The 25,671-nt window shown below is 44.1% G+C and overlaps 1 protein-coding gene across 1 annotated transcript in view; it reads left to right on the forward strand.

The window, feature by feature from the left end:
* LOC133969742 (dual specificity calcium/calmodulin-dependent 3',5'-cyclic nucleotide phosphodiesterase 1A-like) overlaps positions 1-25,671 on the forward strand; it is a 234,058-nt gene that overhangs the window by 132,697 nt on the left and 75,690 nt on the right. The window contains exons 9-11 of the mRNA XM_062406389.1: positions 9,585-9,685; positions 9,937-10,065; positions 12,164-12,265. Of these exons, the coding sequence (XP_062262373.1) occupies positions 9,585-9,685; positions 9,937-10,065; positions 12,164-12,265 (332 nt within the window). The remainder of the gene's footprint in view (positions 1-9,584; positions 9,686-9,936; positions 10,066-12,163; positions 12,266-25,671) is intronic.

Below are 25,671 nucleotides of genomic sequence, written 5' to 3' on the forward strand. Positions count from 1 at the left end.
AGGATGCTAATTTTAAATATATATAAAAAAAATCTCACGTATCCCCTGGAGTGCCTTCACGTACCCCCTCACGTATACCCTGGAGTGCCTTCATATACCCATGGGGGTACTTGCCTTCACATACCCATGGGGGTACGTGAAGGCACTCCAGGGGATACGTGAGATTTTTTTTTACATTTAATGAACCTCCATTTGAGAATCACTGCTCTAGATAGTCTCCAGTGATGCTGTCTTGCAGGTGATGCAATTTCTGGTTTCATTTGTCCCAGGAAATGTTCTTTTATAGGCCTCCAGTGGGGATGTGCCCATTTCTCCCCTTGTCAGGCAGCTGTGGATGTTAAATGCAGTGGTGAGAAATGCCAAGAAAGCAGTGCAGGACTCTGTTTGTTCTTGTAACAGAATAGTAATGACAGATTTATTCTGATTTGAAAAACATATATGCAGGCAGTGAACAGCTTTGTTATTGCATTTCTGAATGTCGCATTGTCCAGATCAGGGGTTCTCAATCTTTTGCAAACCGGGCCCCCCCAAAGCTGGCTAGGGGTATTTGGGCCCCCGACTTTTTATGAATCAGAAACTTTTCCATAGTTGAATTTGTTTGCTGATACAGTGTGTGTGACGTTAATAAAGTTCTAATTGCAACATCGTGGTCTTGTGAGTGTTTTTATGCGTGACTGTGAGCGACTTGCACACGAATAATGAATAAGGCTGTGCTAGGTAATGGTTCCTAACAAAACGAACAGTACACAATGTAGACAGGGATAGCGCAGAATAGTACTTGAGTGCTGCTGTTTTATTTGTTGCTACACAGTGGATAATTGAAGATGTAAAGGTAGGTGCTAAGGAGAAAAGGGCTAGCTGCAGTTGGAAGAAGTTAGCTAGCTAGCACCTCGACTCCCCTGGCACCTAAGCCAGGATCCTGTTTGTGGACTTCAGCTCCGCATTCAACACCATCTCCCCAGCTCTTCTCCAGGACAAGCTGACACAGCTGAGCGTGCCTGAGCCCACCTGCAGGTGGATCACTAACTTCCTGACCGACAGGAAGCAGCACGTGAGGCTGGGGAAGCTTGTCTCTGACACCCGGACCATCAGCACTGGACCCCCACAGGGTTGTGTGCTCTCTCCTCTCCTCTTCTCCCTCTACACCAACAACTGCACCTCCAGCCATCCCTCTGTAAAACTTCTGAAGTTTGCTGACCTTATTGGATTCATTTCCAATGGGGACGAGGCCGCCTACAAAGAGGAAGCAAACAGCCTGGCTTCCTGGTGCAGCCAGAACCACCTGGTGCAACTCCCCAGTTAAAACAGTTGTGTCTTTCAGATTCCTGGGGACAATCATTGCACAGGACCTGAGATGGGCGGAGAACATCACCTCCATCATCAAGAAGGCCCAGCAGAGGATGTTCTTCCTGGGGCAACTGAGGAAATTCGGCATGCCGCGGAAAGTGATGGTTGACTTCTACACAGCCATCATTGAGTCCATCCTCACCTCATCCATCACCGTCTGGTTCGCTGCCTCCACTGACAAGGGCAGACTGCAGCGGATCATCCGGTCAGCTGAGAAGGTCATCTGCTGTGACCTGCCGGCTCTCATAGATCTTTTCCACTCCAGGACCAGTAAGAGAGCAGGCAAGATCATCGCTGATCCTTCCCATCCCGCTCACCACCTGTTCCAGAGACTCCCGTCCGGAAAAAGGTTCCGGGCCATCAGGACTAAAACCTTGCGTCACCTGAACAGTTTTTTCCCCATGGCAGTGGGGCTCACAAACAAGCCCCCTGCATTACACTGACTCCACATCACACTGACTCTGCTGACCCCCCCCCCCCACCCCCCATCCACCCTTGCAAATAACTTATAATTCTATATTACTGGCACTATTACCAATCTCTGCACCTTAAAACCGCACGTAACTCTTTAACTGTATATATTGTTTTGTTATATTGTTCGCTATTGTTGTTTTTAATTTGTTTTTTGTAAAGTGCACCAACCACACCAAGGCAATTTCCTGTATGTGCAAATATACATGGCAATAAAAAGAATTCTGATTCTGATAAGCGTAGCTCTTGGGGCTATGAGCTACGAATAGGCCTGCTGCAAGTGCAGGAAGGTTTACTAAGGAAGGAGTGAGTCTTTTGGGGTGGCTGTGGCTGAGGGGTAGAGTGGTCGGCAGTTCAATCCCCAGTCTGACCCATCTGCATGCTGAAGTGTCCTTGGGCAAGATGCTTTCCCATTCAGTCTGACTGGCATGGAGTCTCATTTTCGATTGTGTTAGTTTCAGTCAATGGTGCTGAAGCTGAGGGCCTATTTTACGGTGGCCCTGAGAGCTCAACGAACAGCAACTTAAGAAAACACATGCAAGTTGACAAAACATTAGGGATGAGCGAGTACAGCATTATCTGTATCTGTTAACTTAACTTTTTTCAGTGACGTACCCCCTTCGAAGAAAAAATTCTGCCGAGTACCCCCTAACCAGCGCAAAGCATTTTTGGTTGAAAGAAAGATGTAATGTGATTTATTAAGCCTTGTAATTAGACACATAAAAATTTAAAACTCCATCAGTGTCAATAACATTGCTCATTTGTAGTGGTCTCTCTTGAACTATTTCGACATAAAAAGATATAAAAATAACTAAAGACTTTTATTATTATCTCAATATAAATAAAGATTTGTGCACCTCAAAATAATTATCAACTTAGAGTGACCTCTTTTGGGATCATAATAAAGATATGTTCTCAAACTGAACTCATGAACTTAATTATAACACTTATTCCCAAAAAATAAATCATTAACTTAGTTTTAAATAAAAGATTAGCTCAAAACATATTTTTTTTTATATTTATCATCTTAAAATATCTTCTTTAAGGATCGAAAACAATACTGACAGGTAGCTTGTTTCCGTTTGTTTCGGGGAGGGTTTTCGCATCGTGTCTTGAGATGACCTGAATTCAGAAAGTTCCTCTTAAAAAACTCAGGTGGCTCACCAACATGACTTTCATGTTCTGTCTGGAGATACCGCTGAAGATGTGGTGGCTAAATGCCACTGTTGGCTAATCTCTCCCCACAGAAAAAAAACAATCTATGTTATTGTTAATATTGTTGAAGTCTCTGTTATTTTATTGTGAAATATTTGCTCGCTTTAAGGTCATACAATTTCATTTCCCTTTTTGTACTACATGCTTTTATTTTGAAAGGGTACCGGTAGAGACGCAGACTTCTTGTTATGAATCATTAACTTCACAACGGAAAACTTTTACGTTTTAGCGCCCCTCCGAAGAGGCACAAGCTCTCACGGTGTTGTTTAGGGAAGGCTCTCTGCTCTGGTTTCGCCTTCTTTGGTACTTGTCCCTCCGTGTTTCAGCAGCATTGCTGCTGCACTTCAACTCGACTGTTGAAGTTTTCAAGGCAGGTGATGACAGGTGATGACAGGTGGCGTGTGCCAGGTTGGGTCAAACCATCGGTATGGGGGAGACTCTGTTTTTTTAGGATAATTAAATTGAAAAGCCTACTGAATATAAAATTTAGTTCATGAACTTACACTTACATTTTATTGAATATTTGTTAAATAACAATTTTTCAAGGATTTTTGAATGGATGCTAATTTTAAATATATTAAAAAAAAATCTCAAGTACCCCCTGGAGTACCTTCAAGTACCCCCAGGGGTACGCGTACCCCCATTTGAGAATCACTGGTTTACAGCATCAGATATCATCGTGTAAAAACCGAACTCGAGTCTGAGTCTGGCCCGGAGGTTTACCACCCACACCGCCCCCGCTTCCTGCCCGTTCTTGTTCTCTACCCTGTTTTTTCTACTAATGTAAATGGCCATCTTGGCCTCACCTGAGAGGTGGTTCAGGAGCTGACACTTATCTTTATCTGTTTTGTTGTAGGCAGCTCCCATGATAAAAACCTTCTCAGTAAAAGTGATCTCTAAAAAAAAAAATCTCTAAGAACCGCAGTTAAAAGAGCGAAGAAACTTGTCAGTCTCTTGCACTCAGTAAAAACGTGATAAATTGTTTCACGTAGGTCGCAAAAAGGACACTTGCTTAAAACGGTGGGATTAAGAATAGAAATAAAAGCGTTGGAAGCGACGGCGCCGTGTAAAATTCTCCACTGGAGGTCGCCTGTTCTTTTCTTGAGGGGAGGTTTGTATAAAATCCTCCACTGCGAGCAGGGTCCATGCTCCCCCCACCTACGTGACCACACAGTGGGGGGTCTGTTGCTCAGTCCGGTCTGGTGGATGCTTTTCACACAGTTCCCAAGATAATTTCTTGGTAGGGGTCTGCAGCCTCTGGTGCGGTTTCCCCCCTCTGGTAGGCCCTCAGGAGGTCTTTCTCACGCATGGAGAGCCTCTGGGTCCAGAGCTTCAGGATTCTCTGGGCCATCCGGGTAGACTGCAGCCCCAGCAGGGAGCCCAGTGCCTCGGTGTTGTTGAGTGCCGGCCCCACTGCATCCACCAGCTGCTGTAAGGTCACTGTTCCAGACCGGGTCAGCGCCGCCATAAGGCTGGGTGTTGATGTGCCGCTGACGTCCAGTCTGGCTCCATTTACAAGTGGTTCTCTCAACAACCAGTACAGAGAGTCTGCTTTTCGACACCTTTTTTTGTTAAAAAGGGCCCATGATTTAAAAACACCTTGATAAAAAGGAGGCAACCCACTTAACTTTAAGAATTTAGAATCTGTTAAAAACAGAGCATCATCCAACCCCAGGTTATTGGCACGCCTAAGGATGCTGCTGGCCACATCTGTCCACACCAGATCTGCTGGTGTTGTGAGGTACTTTTTAATGAATTGAAGTCTAAAAGTTGCAGTCTGGCTGGCCAAGTGGACGAGGCCCTGTCCCCCCTCCTCCCTGGCTAAAAACAGCACCCCCTGTGGCACCCAGTGTAGACCCCCCCCAGAAAAAATCCACCATTTTCTTTTGTAAATTGGAAAGCAAGCCGAGGGGGGGGGGGTTCCACACACATTAGGTGGTGCCACAGTTGGGATGCCACAAGATTATTTAAAACCAGTACCCTTCCTCTAAGAGATATTTTTGGAAGCAGCCATTTCCATTTTAACAGTTTGTTTTCTATTTTTTCTGTGATGTTCTCCCAGTTCTTCTTATGTATATCGTTGTTTCCTAAAAACACCCCGAGGTATTTTATGCCCTCCCTCTTCCATTTCAGGTTTTGGGGGAGAACTGGGAGACCGCCAGGCCACTCCCCGACCGCGAGGGCTTCGCTTTTTTTCCAATTGACCCTCGCGGCCGATGCCATGCTAAAATCATTTAAGATTTTGGCTAAAATATCTACATCCGTCTGGTCTTTAACAAAAACAATAAGATCGTCGGCATAAGCCGATAAAATCATGTTGCCACTAAAACCAGGATAAAACACACCTTGAATGCTAGATCTTATTCTGCGGAGGAGAGGTTCCAGGGAGAGTGCGTAGAGCATCCCCGACAGAGCACAGCCCTGCCTGACACCTCTACCTACCCTGAAAAGAGCACTCAGACTGCCGTTGATCTTTAAGACGCTCTCAACGTCACAGTACAGCACCTTGATCTTAGCTATGAAGCCAGCGCTGAACCCAAACTTCCCCATTACTTGCCACAGGAAGCTTTGTTCAACGCGGTCAAAAGCTTTTTCTTGGTCTAGGGAAATCAAGCCTTTATCTACATCAAATGAACTGGAGACATCCAAAAGGTCTCGAATGAGGTGGACATTGTCCACCATGGACCTGCCGGGCAGGCAGTAGGTCTGGTCCCTGTGAATGACCTGCTCCATAGCCTTCCCCAGCCTCGAGGCCAGTGCTTTGGACAGAAGTTTGTAATCCACAGAGAGCAATGACACAGGGCGCCAGTTCTTGATGTCCTGCAGGTTCCCCTTTTTCGGTAGCAGTGTGAGGACAGCCCTCCTGCAGGACACTGGCATGGAGCCAGACGCCAAAAACCTGTATAAGATCGTGCGATAAAATGCCCCAGTAAGCTTTATAAAACTCCGGTGTCAGTCCATCAATGCCAGGAGCCCGCCGTCCCTGCATGCCCTGCAGGGCGGTCAGCAGCTCCTGCATCCGGAGGGGGGCAGCGAGCTGTGAGTTGGACTCTTCCGAGATCTGAGGTAGTTCTGTACAGAACTCCTCCCTGCCTGTGTGTTCTTCCTCAGAAGAGTACAGCGCTTGATAAAAACTCACAGCCCGCTCTCTTATCTGGCGTGGCTCCATCAGCTCTTCCCCTGTGTCTGAGAGCAGGGTGTGGATTACTCTGCTCTGCCCATTGTTTTTCTCCAGACTGAAGAAGTAGCTAGTTGGAGCATCCATTTCAGCAATGTTCAGGAACCGAGACCTGACTAACGCACCCTGTACTTTACGTTCTAACAGGTCGTCTAAAGCCATTTTTTTTTCTTTGAGGCTTCAAATTAACCTCGATTTCCGGTGGACTCACTTAAATGTTCTAGTTCCACTATGTCGGTCTCTAGATCTTTCATAGATCGGGTGGCGTCTCTTGTGACATTGAGGGTGTGTTGTTGACACAATAAGCGAATTTGTGTCTTACCATGGTCCCACCACTGCCTAAGATTACTAAAATCGCCCTTCCTCTGTCTAAAAACACCCCAGAAATACGTAAGAACATCTGTAAAACTCTTATCGAATGTTAAAACAGAATTAAAATGCCAATAGGCGCTCTTGGGTAAAACATTCCTGATAAACACATGACATAAAAGCAGGGAATGATCACTAAAACCAGCCGGCATGATGGCGCAGCTTTTAAAAAGGTTAAAATTATGTTTAAAACAATAAATCCTGTCTAACCTGGCTGAGGAGATCCTACTCTCTCTGATGTGGGACCAGGTGTACTGTCTGCAGTCTGGGTGCATCCTCCTCCACACGTCCACCATGCCATGAGAGCGGACCAGCTGCTTTAAGGCGTGCTGAGAGGCTGGATGAGGCTCTGCGTGGTTGCGGTCTAAAATCGCATCTTCAGCAGTTAAAATCCCCACCCAAGAATAAAAATTCCTCCATGGCACAATCATTAAGAACTTCACTTATTTTCAGTAAAAACGGCTTCCTCTCTGCACCGGTTGCTGGAGCATAAACGTTTATAAAAACAGCAGTAAAATGGTCGAACTGAGCTTTGGCTAAAAGAAGCCTCCCCTGGATCACATGTTTGACCTCCAGCAAGTTTGGTTTAAAAGCCGTGGAGGAGAGGAAGCCCACTCCTGCGCTCAGGGAAGTGTTGTGACTTAAAATGGCCTCCCCTCCCCACTCCCTCCTCCAGTCAGACTCATTATTAAAATCACTGTGCGTTTCTTGTAAAAACATGACATCAATTTTTTTTACTTTCATGGTTTCATAAATACAGGTTCTTTTCATTTGATCTCTTGCACCGTTCACGTTTAAAACCCCAACTTTAAAAACATCCATGTTGTTTAAAATGTTAGAAACAAAAACAGAAAACAATGAATTAATTAAAACAACCATTGCTGTCCTTTCCATCACTGCTCAGTTGTTTCTTTGCTCTGAGCACCAGTTTTTTTACTCTAAAAACTTCCTGGTCTGTGAGGCCAGACTCCTCCCTCTGGCTCATGTGGAGTCTGGCCGAGGAAATAAAAAGACAGAGTTGCTGATTTTTTGTGTGCTGTAAAAATGATTTAAATTTATCTACACTAAGGGTTTTCTATTTTTGACTGCTGTTAAAAGGCGGAAAGTCGCTGCTGTCAGACACACACTCACTTTCACTCACATCACTCTCCATTTGCACTTTACTATTCTTCGCTTCATTTAAAACTGTCCAAGCTGACCTCCTACGTTTTACTGTTTTCTTTTCTTTTATTGCTTCTTCCTCCATCTCCTCCTCCTCCACCTGCTCACTCCACACCATCCTGCCCTCAGCTGCTTCTCCTCCTCTCCTTCCACTGTCCCCTCCCTCCTGCTCAACGCTTTTTCCTTCACCCGTGACCTCCTCCACCTGTTTGCTAACCACACCACCCTCTTCCTCCCCTTTATCTCCCACCTCCTTTTCCTCTACCTCACACACAACCTCCTCCACCAACACATCCCCCCCAACACCCGGTGTATTAACAAAACTCACCCCTTGTGATGGCTCGGTCACAGCCTCGCTTCTCCGCGGAGATGTTGGTGGAGAAGCGCGTGGGGCTGCCGTGGGCTGCTTTGATGTGACAGCCAGCCCCCCGGCTACCGGCTCCTCGGTGAGACCACCCACGCCCGCTCCTGGTATTTCATGAGGGCCTGATACGATGATGATTTAAAAAACTAACGTGACGTTCAATCACGTTCATCGTTACGTTCACTTTAATAATATGAAAACTGATTCGTTAAGTTGAGCGTTCGCGAAACATATGCACAACACTGTATTGTACAGCCACTGCAGAGGGGGTGAAGAGCCGCGTTCGGCTCCAGCGCCGCGGGATGACAACCCCTGTGCGGAACCGAAATTTGATGGTGTATTGGACGTTTTAGTGTCTCCTGTGGCAGCGGTGTCCATCCCTTTTAGCTGTCATCTCGAAACACTTCCGTTGTGTTGTCGCCTCTATTTGCTGCACGTTCGTCTATTTGCAGCGCGTGTGTCTATTTGCAGCGCGTTTCTGTAATGTGTTCTGTTGTGTTGTGAAATTGATGAAGATGTTTTCTTACTTTGCTTGTGTTTTGTCAACTTGCATGTGTTTTGTCAACTTGCATGTGTTTTCTTAAGTTACTGTTCGTTGAGCTCTCAGGGCCACCGTACTATTTTGCACAGGTACCTGATTATTACCGGAAATGTATACAGTTTCATATAGAGTTATATAACAAGATTAGATATCTAGTAAAATATATATTCTTTTACAGGTTCATTATTAAATTTAAATACTTAAATCCCATTACCTTTTGTTATTACCTATATTAGCTATAACATACGTATGGTCCTGTGTTTGGTGGATCATGACATGACAGTTCACAGCACAACCTCCCCTTGCCTCTGCCCCTTTTCACTGTTGCCTGGCACCCGACCCCTGCTCTCCCATCTCCTGATTAATGCTTCTTCGTAAAAGCTACACCATAGGTGCGCTTGTAGCCAACGCATGGGACCAAGTATTCATAGTAGTGTCTAGGTGTGTTTGAGATTAGCTGCAATTATACCGCTGAAACACTGGTGGTGACTGTCATCACCGGTCTTCTAGTGTGCTTTTTTACAAATTCTCTGGCTGATAGATATTGAAGAGCAATACATTTTTCTTAAAGAACTGTTTGTTTATCAGATAGTAAGATGAAGAACATTCCTGTGTGAATGTTGATGAGCTCAATCAAGCTTAATTTGTGAGACGTTATTAGCCAGATTGATCTATCTTAATCGTATCTTAACAATTACATTTCAATTTCCAATGAGGCTGGCTGGACATTAACTCTGCCATTTTTACAATGATTAGCTTTGTGTATGTTGTAATGGGTTATTATTACACCTGATTAATGAAGAAACAGGATTTTACTTTTTTCTTTATATGTTTTGTTAGCAAAAATCTTACAAAACAAATGTAAAGAGTGCATCAGTTCTGCTTTGAACCAGGTTTTGTAACCATGGCAATCTTAACTATCTGTCTCTCTCTCTCAGCATTGGCTAACTGAGTTGGAGATCTTTGCCATAATCTTTGCCGCTGCCATCCATGACTATGAGCACACAGGGACCACTAATAATTTCCATATTCAGACAAGGTAAGTTCGACATGTTTAATTTGTAATATTTTTAACTGCTGCAGCTGCTTAAGATATTAAGGACAGCATAACTGTGAAACGTGTATGAAGGGTAATTTTTTATAATTTTTTATTATTTAGACATTTTCTACACACATCAGTGAAAACACATGCTTAAACTGAGGTGTGTTTGATACCATCACCAATCATTTTTCACCAGATTATACTGTTTAAAATGTGTTTCACGATGAATGTTAATGTGGAATTTTCAGGTCAGACACAGCCATGTTGTACAATGACCGAGCTGTTCTAGAGAACCATCATGTCAGTGCAGCCTATCGTCTCCTACAGGATGATGATGAAAAGAACATCCTCTCTAATCTTAACAAAGATGACTGGAGGTGAGAACAGACAGTCTCTATTTGTATCTATTTTCCTTGCTATAAAACCACAAAACTAAAGACTCACATTGGTCATTCTTTCAGTCTGCCACACCAAACTCAAATAATGAATTAAACAATCATCGTCAGTCAGCTGCACAGAAGTCTCTTGGCCTAAATGATATCTGTATGGTAAACAGTGACTATTTTATAATGCTGATGTTTAATAACTAATGTATTGTATGTTAATTATTTAAGTTAAGTGTGTTTCATGTGCCAAAAAGCACGAAACAAAAGGTACGGTTGAGGCCAGTACTTAAATTTTACAGATATTTTCCCATAGCCGAAAGTACTTCGTACATTTTGAACTGATAAGGCTAGCTGAAAAGGTACAGTTAGGTCCATAAATATTTGGACATTGACACAATTTTCATCATTTTGACTCTGTACACCACCACAGTGGATTGAAATGAAACATAAACAATGTGCGTTAAGTGCAGACTTTCAGCTTTAATTTGATGGTATTTACATCCAAATCAGGTGAACAGTGTAGGAGTTACAACACATTTTATATGTGGCACCCCCCTTTTTAAGGGACCAAAAGTAATTGGACAAACTAATATAATCATAAATGTAATCACTTTTAATACTTGGTTGCAAATCCTTTGCAGTCAATGACAGCCTGAAGTCTGGAACCCATAGACATCACCAGACGCTGGGTTTCGTCCCTGGTGATACTCTGCCAGGCCTCTCCTGCAACTTTCTTCAGTTCCTGCTTGTTCTTTGGGCGTTTTCCCTTCAGTTTTGTCTTCAGCAAGTGAAATGCATGCTCAATTTGATTCAGGTCAGGAGATTGACTTGGCCATTGCAGAACATTCCACTTCTTTGCCTTAAAAAACTCTTTGGTTGCTTTCGCAGTATGCTTTGGGTCATTGTCCATCTGCACTGTGAAGCGACGTCCAATGAGTTCTGAAGCATTTGGCTGAATATGAGCAGATAATATTTCCCGAAACACTTCAGAATTCATCCTACTGCTTTTGTTAGCAGTCACATCATCAATAAATACAAGGGAACCAGTTCCATTGGCAGCCATACATGCCCACGCCTTAACACTACCTCCACCATGCTTCACTGATGTGGTGGTATGCTTTGGATCCTGAGCGGTTCCTTCCCTTCTCCATACTCTGCTCTTCCCATCATTCCATCAAGTTGATCTTTGTCTCATCTGTCCATAGGATGTTGTTCCAGAACTGTACAGGCTCTTTAAAATGTTTTTTGACAAACTCTAATGTGGTCTTCCTGTTTTTGAGGCTCACCAATGGTTTACATCTTGCGGTGAACCCTCTGTATTTACTCTGGTGAAGTCTTCTCTTGATTGTTGACACAGACACACCTACCTCCTGTAGAGTGTTCTTAATCTGGGCAACTGTTGTGAAGGGGTTTTTCTTCACCAGGGAAATAATTCTTCTGTCATCCACCACAGTTGTTTTCCGTGGTCTTCCGGGTCTTTTGGTGTTGCTGAGCTCACCAGTGCGTTCTTTCTTTTTAAGAATGTACCAAACAGTTGATTTGGCCAAACTTAATGTTTTTGCTATCTCTCTGATGGGTTTGTTTCGATTTTTCAGCCTAATGATGGCTTGCTTCACTGATAGAGACAGCTCTTTGGACTTCATATTAAGAGTTGACAGCAACAGATTCCAAACACAAACACCTCACTTGAAATGAAGTCTGGACCTTTTATCTGCTCCTTGTCAATGAAATAACGAGGGAATAACACACACCCGGCCATGGAACAGCTGGGCAGCCAATTGTCCAATTACTTTTGGTCCCTTAAAAAGGGGGGTGCCACATATAAATTGTGTTGTAATTCCTACACGTTCACCTGATTTGGATGTAAATACCCTCAAATTAAAGCCGGAAGTCTGCACTTAAAGTACATCTTGATTGTTTCATTCAAAATCCATTGTGGTGGTGTAGAGCCAAAATGATGAAAATTGTCTCAATGTCCAAATATTTATGGACCTAACTGTATTTCAATTCATTCAGCATGAACATGACAAGGTTCATGGCAGTTCATCTACTAGTTGTTCAGATATCTCATCTTCATTTATTCTTTCAGGGAACTGCGGAGTTTGGTAGTGGAGATGGTGATGGCCACTGACATGTCTTGCCACTTCCAGCAGATCAAAACCATGAAAACCCTCCTACAGCAGCCTGAAGCGTAAGTAGTGGATGTGAGTCAGCATTGTTTTCAGACAGCTTTTACAGTAATTTCCTCGCCTGATTGTCTGGGCTATGCCATTCACATATCCGCAACATAGCAGGAGATTGTCCGGGAGCATTCAGGTATGGATTGGCGCTTGGGTGTTGGGCATGTAACATTATTTATAAATTCTGTTGCAGAATTACATTACATTACATTTCATTTAGCTGATGCTTTTATCCTAAGCGACTTACAATAACTGCATTCAACCATGAGGGAACAAACCCAGAATATCAAGTATCAAGAAAGTACAATTTTCTATTTTTAAGTGCCATTTGAGTGCTGCTTATTTTTTATTTTGTATTCAATGTATAGTTGGAAGAGATGTGTTTTTGGTTTGTGGCGGAAGATGTATAGACTTTTTGCTGTCCTGATGTCTTTGGGAAGCTCATTCCATAATTTAGGAGCCAGGACAGCTAACAATCATGATTTTTGTGAGTGTTTAGCTCGCAGTGAGAGAACAACAAGCTGATCAAGCATGGTCAAAGCTGCTGTGGCTGTGGCTGAGGGGTAGAGTGGTCGTCCTCCAACCTGAAGGTCGGCAGTTCGATCCCCAGTCTGACCAATCTGCATGCCAAAGTGTCCTTGGGCAAGATGCTGAACCCCGAATGGCCCCCCATAGAATAACAAAGTGCTGCGAATAGATGCACTGTATGAATGTGTGTGTGAATGTAAAACTGAACTGTAAAGCGGTTTGAGTGGTCATCAAGACTAGAAAAGCGCTACATAAATACAAAACCATTTAAACCATGTAGACTTGACCTGATCCGTTCGCAGCATGGTACGCAAGTACTAATGTTGTAAAATGGATGCGGACAGCCACTGTTATCAAGTGAAGGGAGTGGAGTAGTGTGATTGAATTTTGGTAGGTTAAAGACCAGTCAAGCTTCTGCATTCTAGATGAGCTGCAGAGGTCGGATAGCACTAGCAGATAGACCTGCCAGGAGGGAGTTACAATAGTCTAAGCGTGAGGTGACCAGAGCCAGGACCAGAATCTGCGGTGCCTTCTGAGTGAGAAGGGGACGTATTCTCCTCATGTCATGCAGTGTTTATCTACAGGAATCTGTTGTTGCAGTATTGTTGGCAGTAGGGAGAGTTAACTATCGACTGTAACGCCCAGGTTCCTAGCAGTCTGGGTGGGGTCTAATACAGAGTTGTCTAAGATAATAGTCAGGTCGTGGGTGGGAGAGCCTTTCCCTGGAAGGAAAAGTAGTTCAGTCTTGTCAAGGTTAATTTTCAGCTAGGGGTGGTACTAAGAGAAGATCAGTGGCAGGCTGCGCTAAACTTAGTTCACACATCATCCCCCTGCGCCAGACACAGCTTAATTCAATTTAAAATCATCCTGAGAGTTCACTGGACCAGGGCTAAATCTGCCAAGATTTCCCCTGATGTTAACCCCTCTTGCCCCAGCTACATACATATGTTCTGGTCTTGCCCTCTCCTCAGAAAACTTTGGGCAGATATCTTTCAGGCTTACTCAACAATTGTTGGTGTGGTCTTTCCTCCAAACCCATTATGCGCCATTTTTGGCTTTACTGCTGAAACCCGTCCTCATAAGGGTAGGGCCCACGTTGTCATAGCTTTCACCTCTCTGCTTGCCAGACGTCTTATATTACTCTTATGGATGGAACAGAAACCTCCCACATTCAGTAGATGGATTAGAGACACCATGTCCTTCCTAAAACTTGAGAAAATGAGATACACTCTGAAAGGCTCCACACAGAACTATAAGAGAACCTGGACCCCGTTCCTGTCATATTATGAGCATACAAAGCCCACCACAGGAGGAAGACTAGATGTCAACAACCCCTCCCCCCCTCCCCTTTAATTTAATTGTCCTCTATCATTCTTTTCTTTGTCTTGCAGCATTGTTGTATTTACATGTGTTGTTATAATATAATATTCCTATTTACTTATGTGTATATATATATATATATATATGGATATACATTCTGAAGTCAATCTTAATGTATGTACTTCTGCTGCATGGGGTAAGCTGTAATTGTATAATTATATAGCTTTGTATTGATTACCCACAACAAAAAAAAAAAACTGTTAACCATAAGGTTAATTTTCAGGTGGTGTGCGGACATCCACTGAGAGATGTCAGTCAGACAGGCAGAGATTTGTGCTGCTACCTGTGTTTCAGATTGCGGAAAACAGAGGATTAGTTGGGTGTCATCGGCATAGCTATGGTGGGAAAAGCCATGTGAGTGAATGACAGAGCTGAGAGAGTTGGTATACAGACAGAAGAGGAGGGGACCCAGGATGGAACGTTGAGGGACCCCAATAGTGAGAAGACGAGGTTCAGAGACATATCTTCTCCAAGTTAAACAGTAGGTCTGATCGTTGAGGTAGGATGAGAGCAGAGCCTGAGACACCCAGGTCCTGAAGGGAGGAAATAATGATCTGGTGGTCTACTGTGTCAAATGCAGCAGAAAGGTCTAGATTGATAAGAACAGAGGAGAGAGAGGCTGCTCTAGCAATGTGAAGTTGCTCAGAGACAGCAATGAGGGCAGTCTCAGTTGAGTCTTGAAACCAGACTAGTGAGTGTCAAGAAGGATTTTATGGTGGAGATAGGAAGAGAGTTGATTAAAGTTAACTTGCTCGAGAGTTTAAGAAAGAAAGCGGAGAAGAGAGACAGGTCTGTAGTTGTTTACTTCAGACGGGTTGAGGTCGGGTTTCTTCAGCAGATTGTTTACTCTTGCCTCCTTCAAAGAGTTAGGGAAACAGCCAGTTGACAGAGAAGTGTTGATAAGATGGGCGAGAAAAGGAAGAAGGTCAGGAGCATTAGACCAGGGTAAAAGTTTACATCGCTTGTTATAACAGCGGTTTATATTCCGCATTAGAATAAGACTTCTTTGTTGGTCCCACACACATGCACACACACACACTACATGCAAATGGAAGAAATTTGTCGAGACTGCTTCCGCTGTACGCAAGGCACCTGGACCTGATGGAATCCATGGCAGAGCCCTCAAGGTGTTGGCAGATCACTTGTCAGATGCGCTCACAGACATTTTCAACCTGCTCCACTCTGTAGTCCCTGCATGTTTCAAGGAGACCATCATTGGTCCCGTTCCGATGACAACATAAACCCGTTGTGATTGGAACCCCCCCCAATGCAGATACCATCTCCCTCACCCTACACACTGCCCTCTCCAATCTGGACCAGAGGGACTCATATGTAAGAATGCTGTCCAGATCAGCGTTCAATACCATTGGCCCCTGAAGCTTGTCACCAAACATCGTCTAATGTTGAGTGTACTAAAAATGTAAGTCGCTTTGGACAAAAGCGTCAGCTAAATGACATGTAAAAAAAAAAAATATTTATATATATATATATATATATATGTATATATATATATATATATGGCCCCGTGACCCATGAGGTCACAGGTCAATGTAAGCCCGGCTCCCTCTCTCTTTCTATTTTTCTACTAACTTCTCCTGGCGAGGTTTAGCTCTCGAGCTCACCCAGCCAAGGCATCTTCCTCCCTACACAAACCCTCCCAACCTTCAAGCAGGCCTGCCTGGAGCAGACTGCTAAAACCTTCCAAAAGGCAGCGATGCCAGAGCCTGACTAAGAACTTCAGCACAAGAGCTGCATCATACAGCAGAACCACAAGAACCTGTGCCACACACCAGCAACACCACTTCACTGGACTTCAAACAGCCTTTTTCCCCTTTTCTTTTCATGGATGGGTAACAAACTGGGCTTAATAATAAAACTAGGCTAATCAAAAACTGTTCAATTCTATTCATGTGATGTTTATAAGTTTAATTTGTGTTGTGATATTTGGTAATTAGTTATTTGAAAGTTAATTTTAGTTATGTTGTGCTCTTCACAGTCTTTCTTTGGATACAACTAACTACTTTTTCTATACTGGCACCATTATCTTCATAATATATGTTTTTCTTTAACAAATGTCTTCATTAATGTTGTAAAGTGTGAATTCTGCCAACCTTTACACTAGCAATAACTCCATATCTTTTAACTTTGCTAACTACCTATATAGTAATTTTGGTGTGCCCGAGGGTCCTTGAAAGCACCTTGGAGGAGGCCATTAGAGGACATTTAGGCTAAAAACATGGCGTAAATGGCGCTGTTTAGTCTCTCTCTTTCCTTCATAAAATTCAACTAGTCCATAACTCTGCCACTCGTATCATCAACAGAACCCCCTCCATTATTCACGTCACTCCTTCAGCAACTTCATTGGCTCCCTGTCAAAAACCGTAGTGATTTTAAGATTCTGCGCCTCACCTTTGAGGCCATCCATAATCTCACTCCTTTATAACTTTACAAACTTCTTCACATTGATACACCCTCCATAACTCTCAGGTCTTCTTCTTCCATTCTCCTCACTGTACCACCTGCCTGCTAGACAACTATGGGATCTATAGACATCAGCCGCTCTGCTCCCCAGTGGTGGATCTGGTTGATCTATTTGCCACTACAGGCAATTATTATTATTAGATCTTCCTCCACCTCCTCCAGACTAAAATCTACTCGTTGATTAGTTCATTATATAAAAGAATTGTGTAGCTCATTTATGACACACAAGATTCAAGATTCAAGATTTTTTTATTGTCAAATGCACAACAATAACATTAAGCAGTCGCTGGCAGTGAAATGCTTGAGTCTCAGGCTCTCTTCTAACAATGCTCAAGTAATTACAACCTATACAATAAAATAAGATAGAAATAGTGTAAAATAGAATAAAATTGAATATCAAAATTTAAAAAAGAAAATAATGTATATATATCTAATTATATATAAACAACTGAGGAGAAAATAAAACAACCAAAGTGCAAATATGCAGATATGTCACGGAGAGGAGTTTAAACTGTCTCTGAGCCTGGTGGTGCGGGCCCGGATGCTGCGGTACCGTCGGCTAGATGGCAGCAGGCAAAAATGTTTATGGCTGGGGTGAAAGGGGTCTTTAATAATCCGGCTGCTCTTCTTCCTGCACCGCTGGGCGTAGAGGTCCTCTATGGATGGTAGCGGTGGCGGTGATGCAGCCAGTCAGGATGCTCTCTATGGTGCATCTGTAGAAGTTACAGAGAATCCTGGAGTCCATGTGGAGCTTCCGCAGCCTGCGGAGGAAGAAGAGCCGCTGTTTGGCTGTCTTCCTGATGGAGTCTGTGTAATGGGTCCAGGTCAGGTCATCAGTGATGTGGACCCCGAGGAACTTGAAGCTGCTGACTCGCTCCACCGTGGCCCCGTTGATTGAGAGGGGGGCGTGTTCTTCTCCTCGTCTCTTCCTGTAGTCCACGATCAGCTCCTGTCAGGAAGTTCAGGATCCACTCACGGAGGGCGATGTTGAGCCCAAGGTCTCTGAGCTTGGTGACGAGCTTCAGGGGCACGATGGTGTTGAATGCTGAACTGTAGTCGATGAACAGCATTCTCACATATGTGTCCCTCTGGTCCAGGTGGGAGAGGGCAGTGTGGAGGGTGAGGGAGATGGCATCTGCAGTCGACCTATATGACCTGTAGGCAAACTGAAGAGGGTCCAGAGAGTCAGGGAGGGAGGAGGTGATGAATGGTTGGACCAGCCGCTCAAAGCACTTCATGATGATGGAAGTGAGTGCTACTGGGCGGTAGTTGTTCAGGCAGAGGATTTTTTTAGGAACAGGGACAATGATTGTCTTCTTGAAGCATGCAGGGACTACAGACTGGAGCAGTGACAGGTTGAAGATGTCTGTTTACACATCTGCCAGCTGATCTGCACACACCTTGAGAGCTCGGCCAGGGATCCCATCAGGTCCAGGTGCCCTGCGTGTGTTGATCCGGTTGAGGGATTTCCACACGTCTGCCCTGGATATGACTGGGGGGCAGCGGTCTTCCTGGGCCTCTTCGATCTCCGCAGCCGCGGAGCTACTCTCAAAGCGTGCATAAAAAGTGTTCAGATCCTCTGGGAGAGCTGCAGACACCTCATCAACACTGCTGGTCTTGGCTTTGTAGTCTGTGATGGTTCTCAGTCCAGCCCACATGTTCCTTGTGTTGGAGGCCTTGTAATGGGACTCCACTTTGTCCCTGTAGAGTCTCTTAGCACTGCTTGTTGCACTCCGTAGCGCGTACCTGGATTTCTTGTATTCCTCCAGATCCCCCGAGATGAAGGCAGCAGTCCCTGCTTTGAGTTTAGCATGGACGTCACCATCTATCCAGGGCTTCTGGTTGGGAAATGTTTTTACAGTAATCCTGGGTATAGGGTGACCACCTGCTAATAAGCCCAAGGGGGGACAAGGGGTATGTTTTGGGGGGACAATGGGGGACACTGCCTGGCGCGGCGGGTCCCCCACCTCACGGGCAGACTCACTGACTCACATTTCTAGCACATACCACCTTACATGGTATATTAATAATGCTGTATTCCCCTAAACATGTGCAATTACTGATTAATGCTCTTGAATAGGCCAACCGATGTGTATTTTCTTCTAAATAAAGATTCATAATACTTTGAACATTCAATGAATTGACACACAGATGCACTTCCACTCACGATTTACTTTAGCTATTTAATTTTATTTATTTTTCATTACAATTTATTCACTTAAAAATAATGTAAAATTATAGGATTAACAGGAATTGTAGTTGCTCAACACCACAGGAACAGTTTTAAAAAAAAAAAGGTCTTGAACTCACGACTCCAGAGGTTCATGGAACGAGAAGGGGGAGGAAGGATGGTGAACTTGCATGTTAGTTAAGGCAGGCGCAGGAAAAAAAACTGTTCAGTGTTCTGGGGACATCTTTAGGACGTTGGGGACACCTTTAGGACTCAAACCTCTTCACCAGCATCTGAATCAAATAAGGAAGAAAGATAAGAGACAGAATTAAAGCAACATTAATTTTTATGATAAGCTTCCAAATGGTTTTCCAGTATAGACAGAGGAGTGCAAACCCATCACCATCACAAGCTGACAACAACACAAAAAGGTGCCAAGATACAATCCTATGCAAAACAATGACATATTTTGACACATTTGCACATCAAACTTCATCTTAGACAAATGGGGTCTTACATAACTAGGTTTCTTACCTTCAGGTTTCTTCTTGAACTTGTATTTCTTGTTGGAGCGTGCAGCATTGAGGAGAACCTTCTCTTTTAATACATAAGTGTAGAAGTCCTTGCAACTGAATGTGAAGTTGCTCTTCACCTGGATTTCTGACTTGATGAGGTTTACCGAACATCTGTTCCTTGTGTCCGTCCAGCATTCTGTCATCAGTGAAAAGACCCTCTCCACTGAAGCATTGGTGATTGGTACACTCAAGAGGAAAGAAGCTAATGCTGTCATGTTTGGTGTGTGTGTGTGTGCTTGAGTAAGGTGGCCCACTTCTCCCCAACTGGAGCTCCAGACTGCACGAGGGCCTGTTGGTGTGGCAGAACGACACAATACTCATCATATAGCGCATCCATGTCCAACTTCTTGCTTAGCTGCAGGACCTCTACAGCTTCACAGAGATGGGAGAAGTTGAATGGGCTGTTCTTTAGTGCCAGGCTAGCCAATTTCTTCTGGTAGTTGGAGTCTGAGAAGTCATAGCGCTGCTCCAGGTAGGTGAGAGAGGACTGGTAAAAGTTGCACATGTCCTCTCTGAGCACAGCGGCCTGTCTGTCTCGAAACTGCTGGAGGAGTACATCTGTCTGGGCCACAAAGAAACCATCACTCTGTCGTAGCTGTAGATTGGTTTTTAGGGTGAACATCGTATTGTAGAGCTCACAGACAGTCCCATCCTCTTGCTCCAGCGCCAGCACAGTGTCGTGGAAAATCTTCAGCGCATTGCTGAGGAAGGACAGGTAAACCTAAAATACGTAAAGAGAGTCAATGATCCTGTGTGCTGGCACTGTTTGCATTATCATCATTTCTCTAATCCCTGTTTCATGTAATAATACTTAGATGAAAAAAAAAAAGTTGAGTGCAATTAAAATGAATTACCTGTAGATCAAGGGGGTTGCCCTCACCATCCTGGTCATCCTTGAACAGCCGCCATAGTGACTTTGGGCACCCGTCCTCTCCCAATGAGAGAAAGTAGGTCTTGATAGGAGCCCAGCTGTCGTGAAGCCTCTTCACTGCAGGCCACAAGCTCAGCCATCTTGTGGGCACATTTCTATGCAGGGGCTGGTACTCTATCTCCACAAAGGTGTGAATTGACTTAAGTTCCTCAGTGCGTTTGGCAGATGAGGAGAAGTGGCTAAAGGTCTTGTTGACGACATTTTCAATGTCGATATTTAGCCGATCTCCTGCGTGTTTTGCACTGTTGTGAACAATGTGGGCCACACAGTTTGCCTTCAAAAGGCAATTGTTGTTCTCTTTCAGTTTCTGGAAGACAGAGTTGTATCTCCCGTAATTCACACTAGCATTGTCAGCAGAATACGCAGATATCATGTCTAGTCGCAGTCCGTTTTCCTCCAGCTTGGTGACTATCTGGTTGTGGATTGCGGCAGATGTTTCATCACTGTCATCATAGAAATCTAGGACCTTCGTCTGTACTCCCAAGTCTGGCGTCCAGTAACGCACTGACAGTGGGAAGAGCTTGGTGGTCCCATGATTGGAGGCGTCTGAAGCCACTGAGAAGAATGGCGTGTGGGCTGTAGAGACACACACACAGATGGGGTGAATTTAAAAGAGATTCTCTAAAAACAGATTATTATAAAAAATTCAAGATATATTATCTATAGAAATATTTATACCTTTAAAAAATTATAGTTGTTTTGTTTGTTTAGTTTGGGAGATAACGAATAGTGAAATGTTGCTCACAATCATGTAAGGATACACAGAGCCTGGTTTCACGAAGGCATGGATGAGCAGCATTATGTTAACTAAGAATGCAATTTCAGTGAACTGAAGGAAAAGTTGACTTTTAACATACAGCAGAAGATGATTAGCTAACATTAGCTAGCTAACGCTACACAAATAGCTAACACACAACAATGTAACATCCATGAACATAACTTTACCTTTGGTTGCCTCTCGTTGCTCATTCAGTGGTCTTCTGAGGACTTTCAAGAAATCTTCGACAGAGGCAGGGCCAAGTACATCCGTGACAATGGCTGCTGCCTTCGTCCGACCACAGGCCGTCCTCTTGGCAATGTCAGAGTCTGGATACATCGTTGGGGCTAGCTTTGTGCCACAATCTCCTGCTCGATATGATGTAGTGTGTTGGACAGTGTGATACACACTGGTCACCTCTGCAGCAGTCACTTTGTCAGCTAGACAGTCGTTTTTAGGTCGGAGGAAAGCATCCATAAATTTGGATGTCTCTTTCTGTTGGACACGTTTCTTGTGAGTGTCCGTGAGTCTGTGTCATTTAATATCGTATTCCCCTCCATGTCCGATTGAGAAGGACGTTTTGCAAAGGTCACAAAAAGCCCTCTCGGTATCCCCCTGAATACCTTTCAGCCACAAATATTCATTTTCCCAGTCTTTCTTGTACCCACACCTTCTCACCTTCTTTTTAATTGGAGATCGCGATGCCTCAGACTCCGCCATTTTTGGAATTGGAAAGCGCACATCTAAAAGTTCCTTCCCAGTGTGCATCTGGTATGCACGTGCGTGCGCTGTAATGACAACAACGAAAAAGTTGACAACAACCTAGTCAGCAGTTCAACTGAGAGGGGGTTGTGGCAACAGTAGCGAGCTGAACTGTCAAGTAATGTTCGTTTGGCTGCCTGGGGCTCCAGGATATAGAGAGCGACCAACCTTTTTTTGAGAAAGCATTGATTTCGCGTGACACGGTCTACCCTACCTGGGTACGACGTCATCAATGCATTTGCTAATGTAGCAGATGACCGCGTCCATGTACGTGTTGATGTCATCATCCTGGAACACGCACCACTCCGTTGTGCTGAAGCAATCCTGAAGAGCCGAGTCTGATTGATCGGTCCACCGCTGAATGGTCCGAGTCACCGGTCTGTCACGCTTGAGTTTCTGCCTATAGGACAGCATCAGCAGGACGGAAACGTGATCTGATTTGCCGAATGGGGGGCGGGGGAGGGCCTTATACGCTCCCCGGAAGGGAGTGTAAACATGATCCAGCATGTTCGCCCCGCGCGTCGGGCAGCTGATGTGCTGGAAGTATCTCGGCAGGACTTTCCTCATCTTGGCGTTGTTAAAATCCCCGGCCACGATAAACGCAGCCTCGAGCCGTTATGTCTCTGTCCTGCCGATCACCGCATGCAGCTCGTCCAGTGCCTGGTTAGTGTTGGCGCTGGGCGGGATGTACACCGCTGTTAGAATGACCGATGTAAACTCCCTCGGGATGTAATAAGGTCGGCATCTGATCATGAGGTGCTCCAGGTCTGGAGTACAGCCTGAAGAAATAATTCTCACATCAGAGCACCATAGATTATTCACTATGAAGCAGACACCCCCTCTCTTGCTCTTACCTGAGTTTGGTGTCTGGTCCTGGCGGTGAATGGAGACCCCCTCGGGAACAATGGCGGAGTCTGGAATTGAGGGGTTGAGCCAAGTCTTCGTGAAAACCATCACGTTACAAACTTGATGTCACGTTGAAACGCCATCCTGTTACGAAGTATATCCAGCTTGTTTTCCAGGGACTGGACATTAGCCAGAAGAATGCTTGGTAGAGGAGGCCGGTTTTCACGTTTCCTCAGCCGGACCAGGACGCCGGCTCGCGGCCCTCTTTACCTTCGTCCTCGCCTCCGTGTTCCAGGTACAGCAGGTAAACCGCGCCATGGGTAGTCCCTTATAGTCGGTAGATGGGACATTTTTATTACAGATAGATCATTGCCTTTATAATCATCACAACTCTTCAGTAGCAGGGCCTAGATACAATATAAAGCAAACAGTCAGCTACAATTAATACACGCAACTATACACACAAAGTTTAAAAACAACTTTTAGCATAAAAATGAAATAACAATCTTTTATTTAGATGATAGTCTCTATTTTGCACTACATTTCAAAATTTGTTACACTGTAAGCTTCGCCTTTATATTGCCCCGTATTTCCTATTCAAACACATTTTTATGTTCATGTAAAAATCATTTTTATGCCACCCCAATAAATTACCTTTACTGGGATAATTATTTGAGAAGAGGAAGGATAAGCTGGAAAGAGAAGCTCTGTGTGTCATGTGTCCCTTCTAGACGAGTGGTTCCTTGGGGGGACCTGGACACTTTTTTGTTTTTGTCTGCGCAATGTCACAGACAAAAACAAAAAAAACACACACATTCATACAGTGCATCTATTCGCAGCACTTTGTTATTTTATGGGGGCCATTCAGGTTTCAGCATCTTGGCCCTCAGCCACAGCCGCCCTAAAGACTCACTCCTTCCTTAGTAAAACCTTCCTGCACTTGCAGCAGGCCTATTCGTAGCTCATAGCCCCAAGAGCAGCCCTTATAGCTAGCTAACTTCTTCCAACTGCAGCTAGCCCTTTTTCCCTTAACGCCTACCTTTACATCTTCAATCATCCACCGTGTTGCAACAAATAAAACACCAACACTTGAATACTATTCTGTGCTGTCCCTGTCTACATTTTGTACTGTTCGTTTTGTTAGGAACCATTGCCTAGCACAGCCTTCTTCATTATTCGTGTGCAAGTCGCTCACAGCCACACATATAAACACACTCACAAGACCACAATGTTGCAATTAGAACTTTATTAACATCACACACACTATCAGCAAACAAATTCAACTTTGGACAAGTTTCTCATTCGTAAAAGTCAGGCAAACGATGTGCCAGTTGCGAAGAAGCCAAAGCTTCGCAAATATGACGAAAGCCATTTGCAGTTTGGTTTCACCGTCACTGGCACGACTGAGCAACGTCCTCAGTGTGTTTTGTGCGCAGAGGTGCTCGCAAATGACAGCATGAAGCCATGCAAATTAAAAAGGCACCTCGACACCAAACAGCCAGACTTGAAAGAGTAGCCTGTGGACTTCATTAAAAGGAAAATATGATGGCCTCCAGCAACAACAATCCACCATCTCCAAGCATAGCACCGTCTCCAAGGTATCTATCTATCTATATATTGTGGTGTAGTTGAGGGCGGTGGTGGCGTGCGGCGTGGGGGGGCCCAGCTAGCAAAAGTTTGAGAACCCCTGTTCTAGACCTATAGCAGCATAACTAAAAGCAGCTCTTAAGAGTTAAGCAGTGTCACGAAATTGGTCAGACGCGGAGCTTCTTAAATGGTTGCTCACTGGCAAGGCCCAGGAGACTTTATCTGCCTTGAGTGCTATTGATAGTGGTAGCCAGGGGTGGACTGGGACAAAAATTCAGCCCTGGCATTGTCTGTCCAGACCAGCCCACTACATTATCAGCGGACACCAAATAGAAGTCCACAAATCTTGCGGCGTCTTCTCTCATGAATACTACTGTTACCACCTAGCTCAAAGATGGCAACAAGAAGGGAGGCCACACACAAACCTCTCAAGCCAAAAGTAAATTTATTTAACTCCAAATCAAGATAGCTCTAACTACGTATTGAGATGTGTAAAATATGTTACGCGTCAGTGGTGTTAACAGTGTTTGGATGTGTGAAAATAAGGTGTGATGTATGTTGTAAGGTGCAGAAGCAAAGAAAAACAAAGGCTGAAGCCCAGCCCAAAAGGGCAGGCCCAGGGTGACGCCCCTGCCAGCTCTACCTGTGTCTGGAAAACAACTCCTCAGGCTCTCAATGTCAAGTGGTCAACCTGAGAAGGACATGGATACATTATAATGTCTCTAATCATCACAAATAAAGTATGATTTCATAAAACATAAAAAATGATTAAACTCACCAGACTAGAGGAGACTCAACAGACAAACTTTGGTACAGTGAAGGCAGAGAGTGATGGCAGACAGAGAGTAAGTCCTCGAACATGGACAGAGGGGGAACAACTCCTCAGGCTCTCACATGTCAAGTGGTCAACCTGAGAAGGACATGGATACATTATAATGTCTGAAAAATAAAGAAAATGTTTTCCTCTGTCCTGCACCTAGAGTTGAGAACTTTTTGGATGAGTGTTTCTTTTAAAACCTTTTGAAAATTATTATAATTATGAAGTATGAATTTATACATTATAAAATAAATGATAAACTTACCAAACTCAACAGTGGTCCCAAATGTACACATATAAAACAGAGGGAGAACGACTCATCAAATATATCACAACAACCTGTAATGGAGAATAATTGATCATTTAGTGTACATGATCACACCATTAAGGATCAACACATAAGCACTGTCATCTCTATTTACAGCTCAGAAAGTTTTCTGTTGCTATGGCAACAGTAAACGACGTTAGCAGCTCTTAGCTAGCTTAGCTTAATCATCTGAACAATAATAACCCATAATATCACAATTCGGCATATTAAAACAAATCAAAAACGTTTTCTACTTTGTTTTGGACATGTCTCAAC

The sequence above is a fragment of the Platichthys flesus genome, chromosome 15, assembly GCF_949316205.1.
Source record: "Platichthys flesus chromosome 15, fPlaFle2.1, whole genome shotgun sequence".
NCBI classification, from domain to species: Eukaryota; Metazoa; Chordata; class Actinopteri; order Pleuronectiformes; family Pleuronectidae; genus Platichthys; species Platichthys flesus.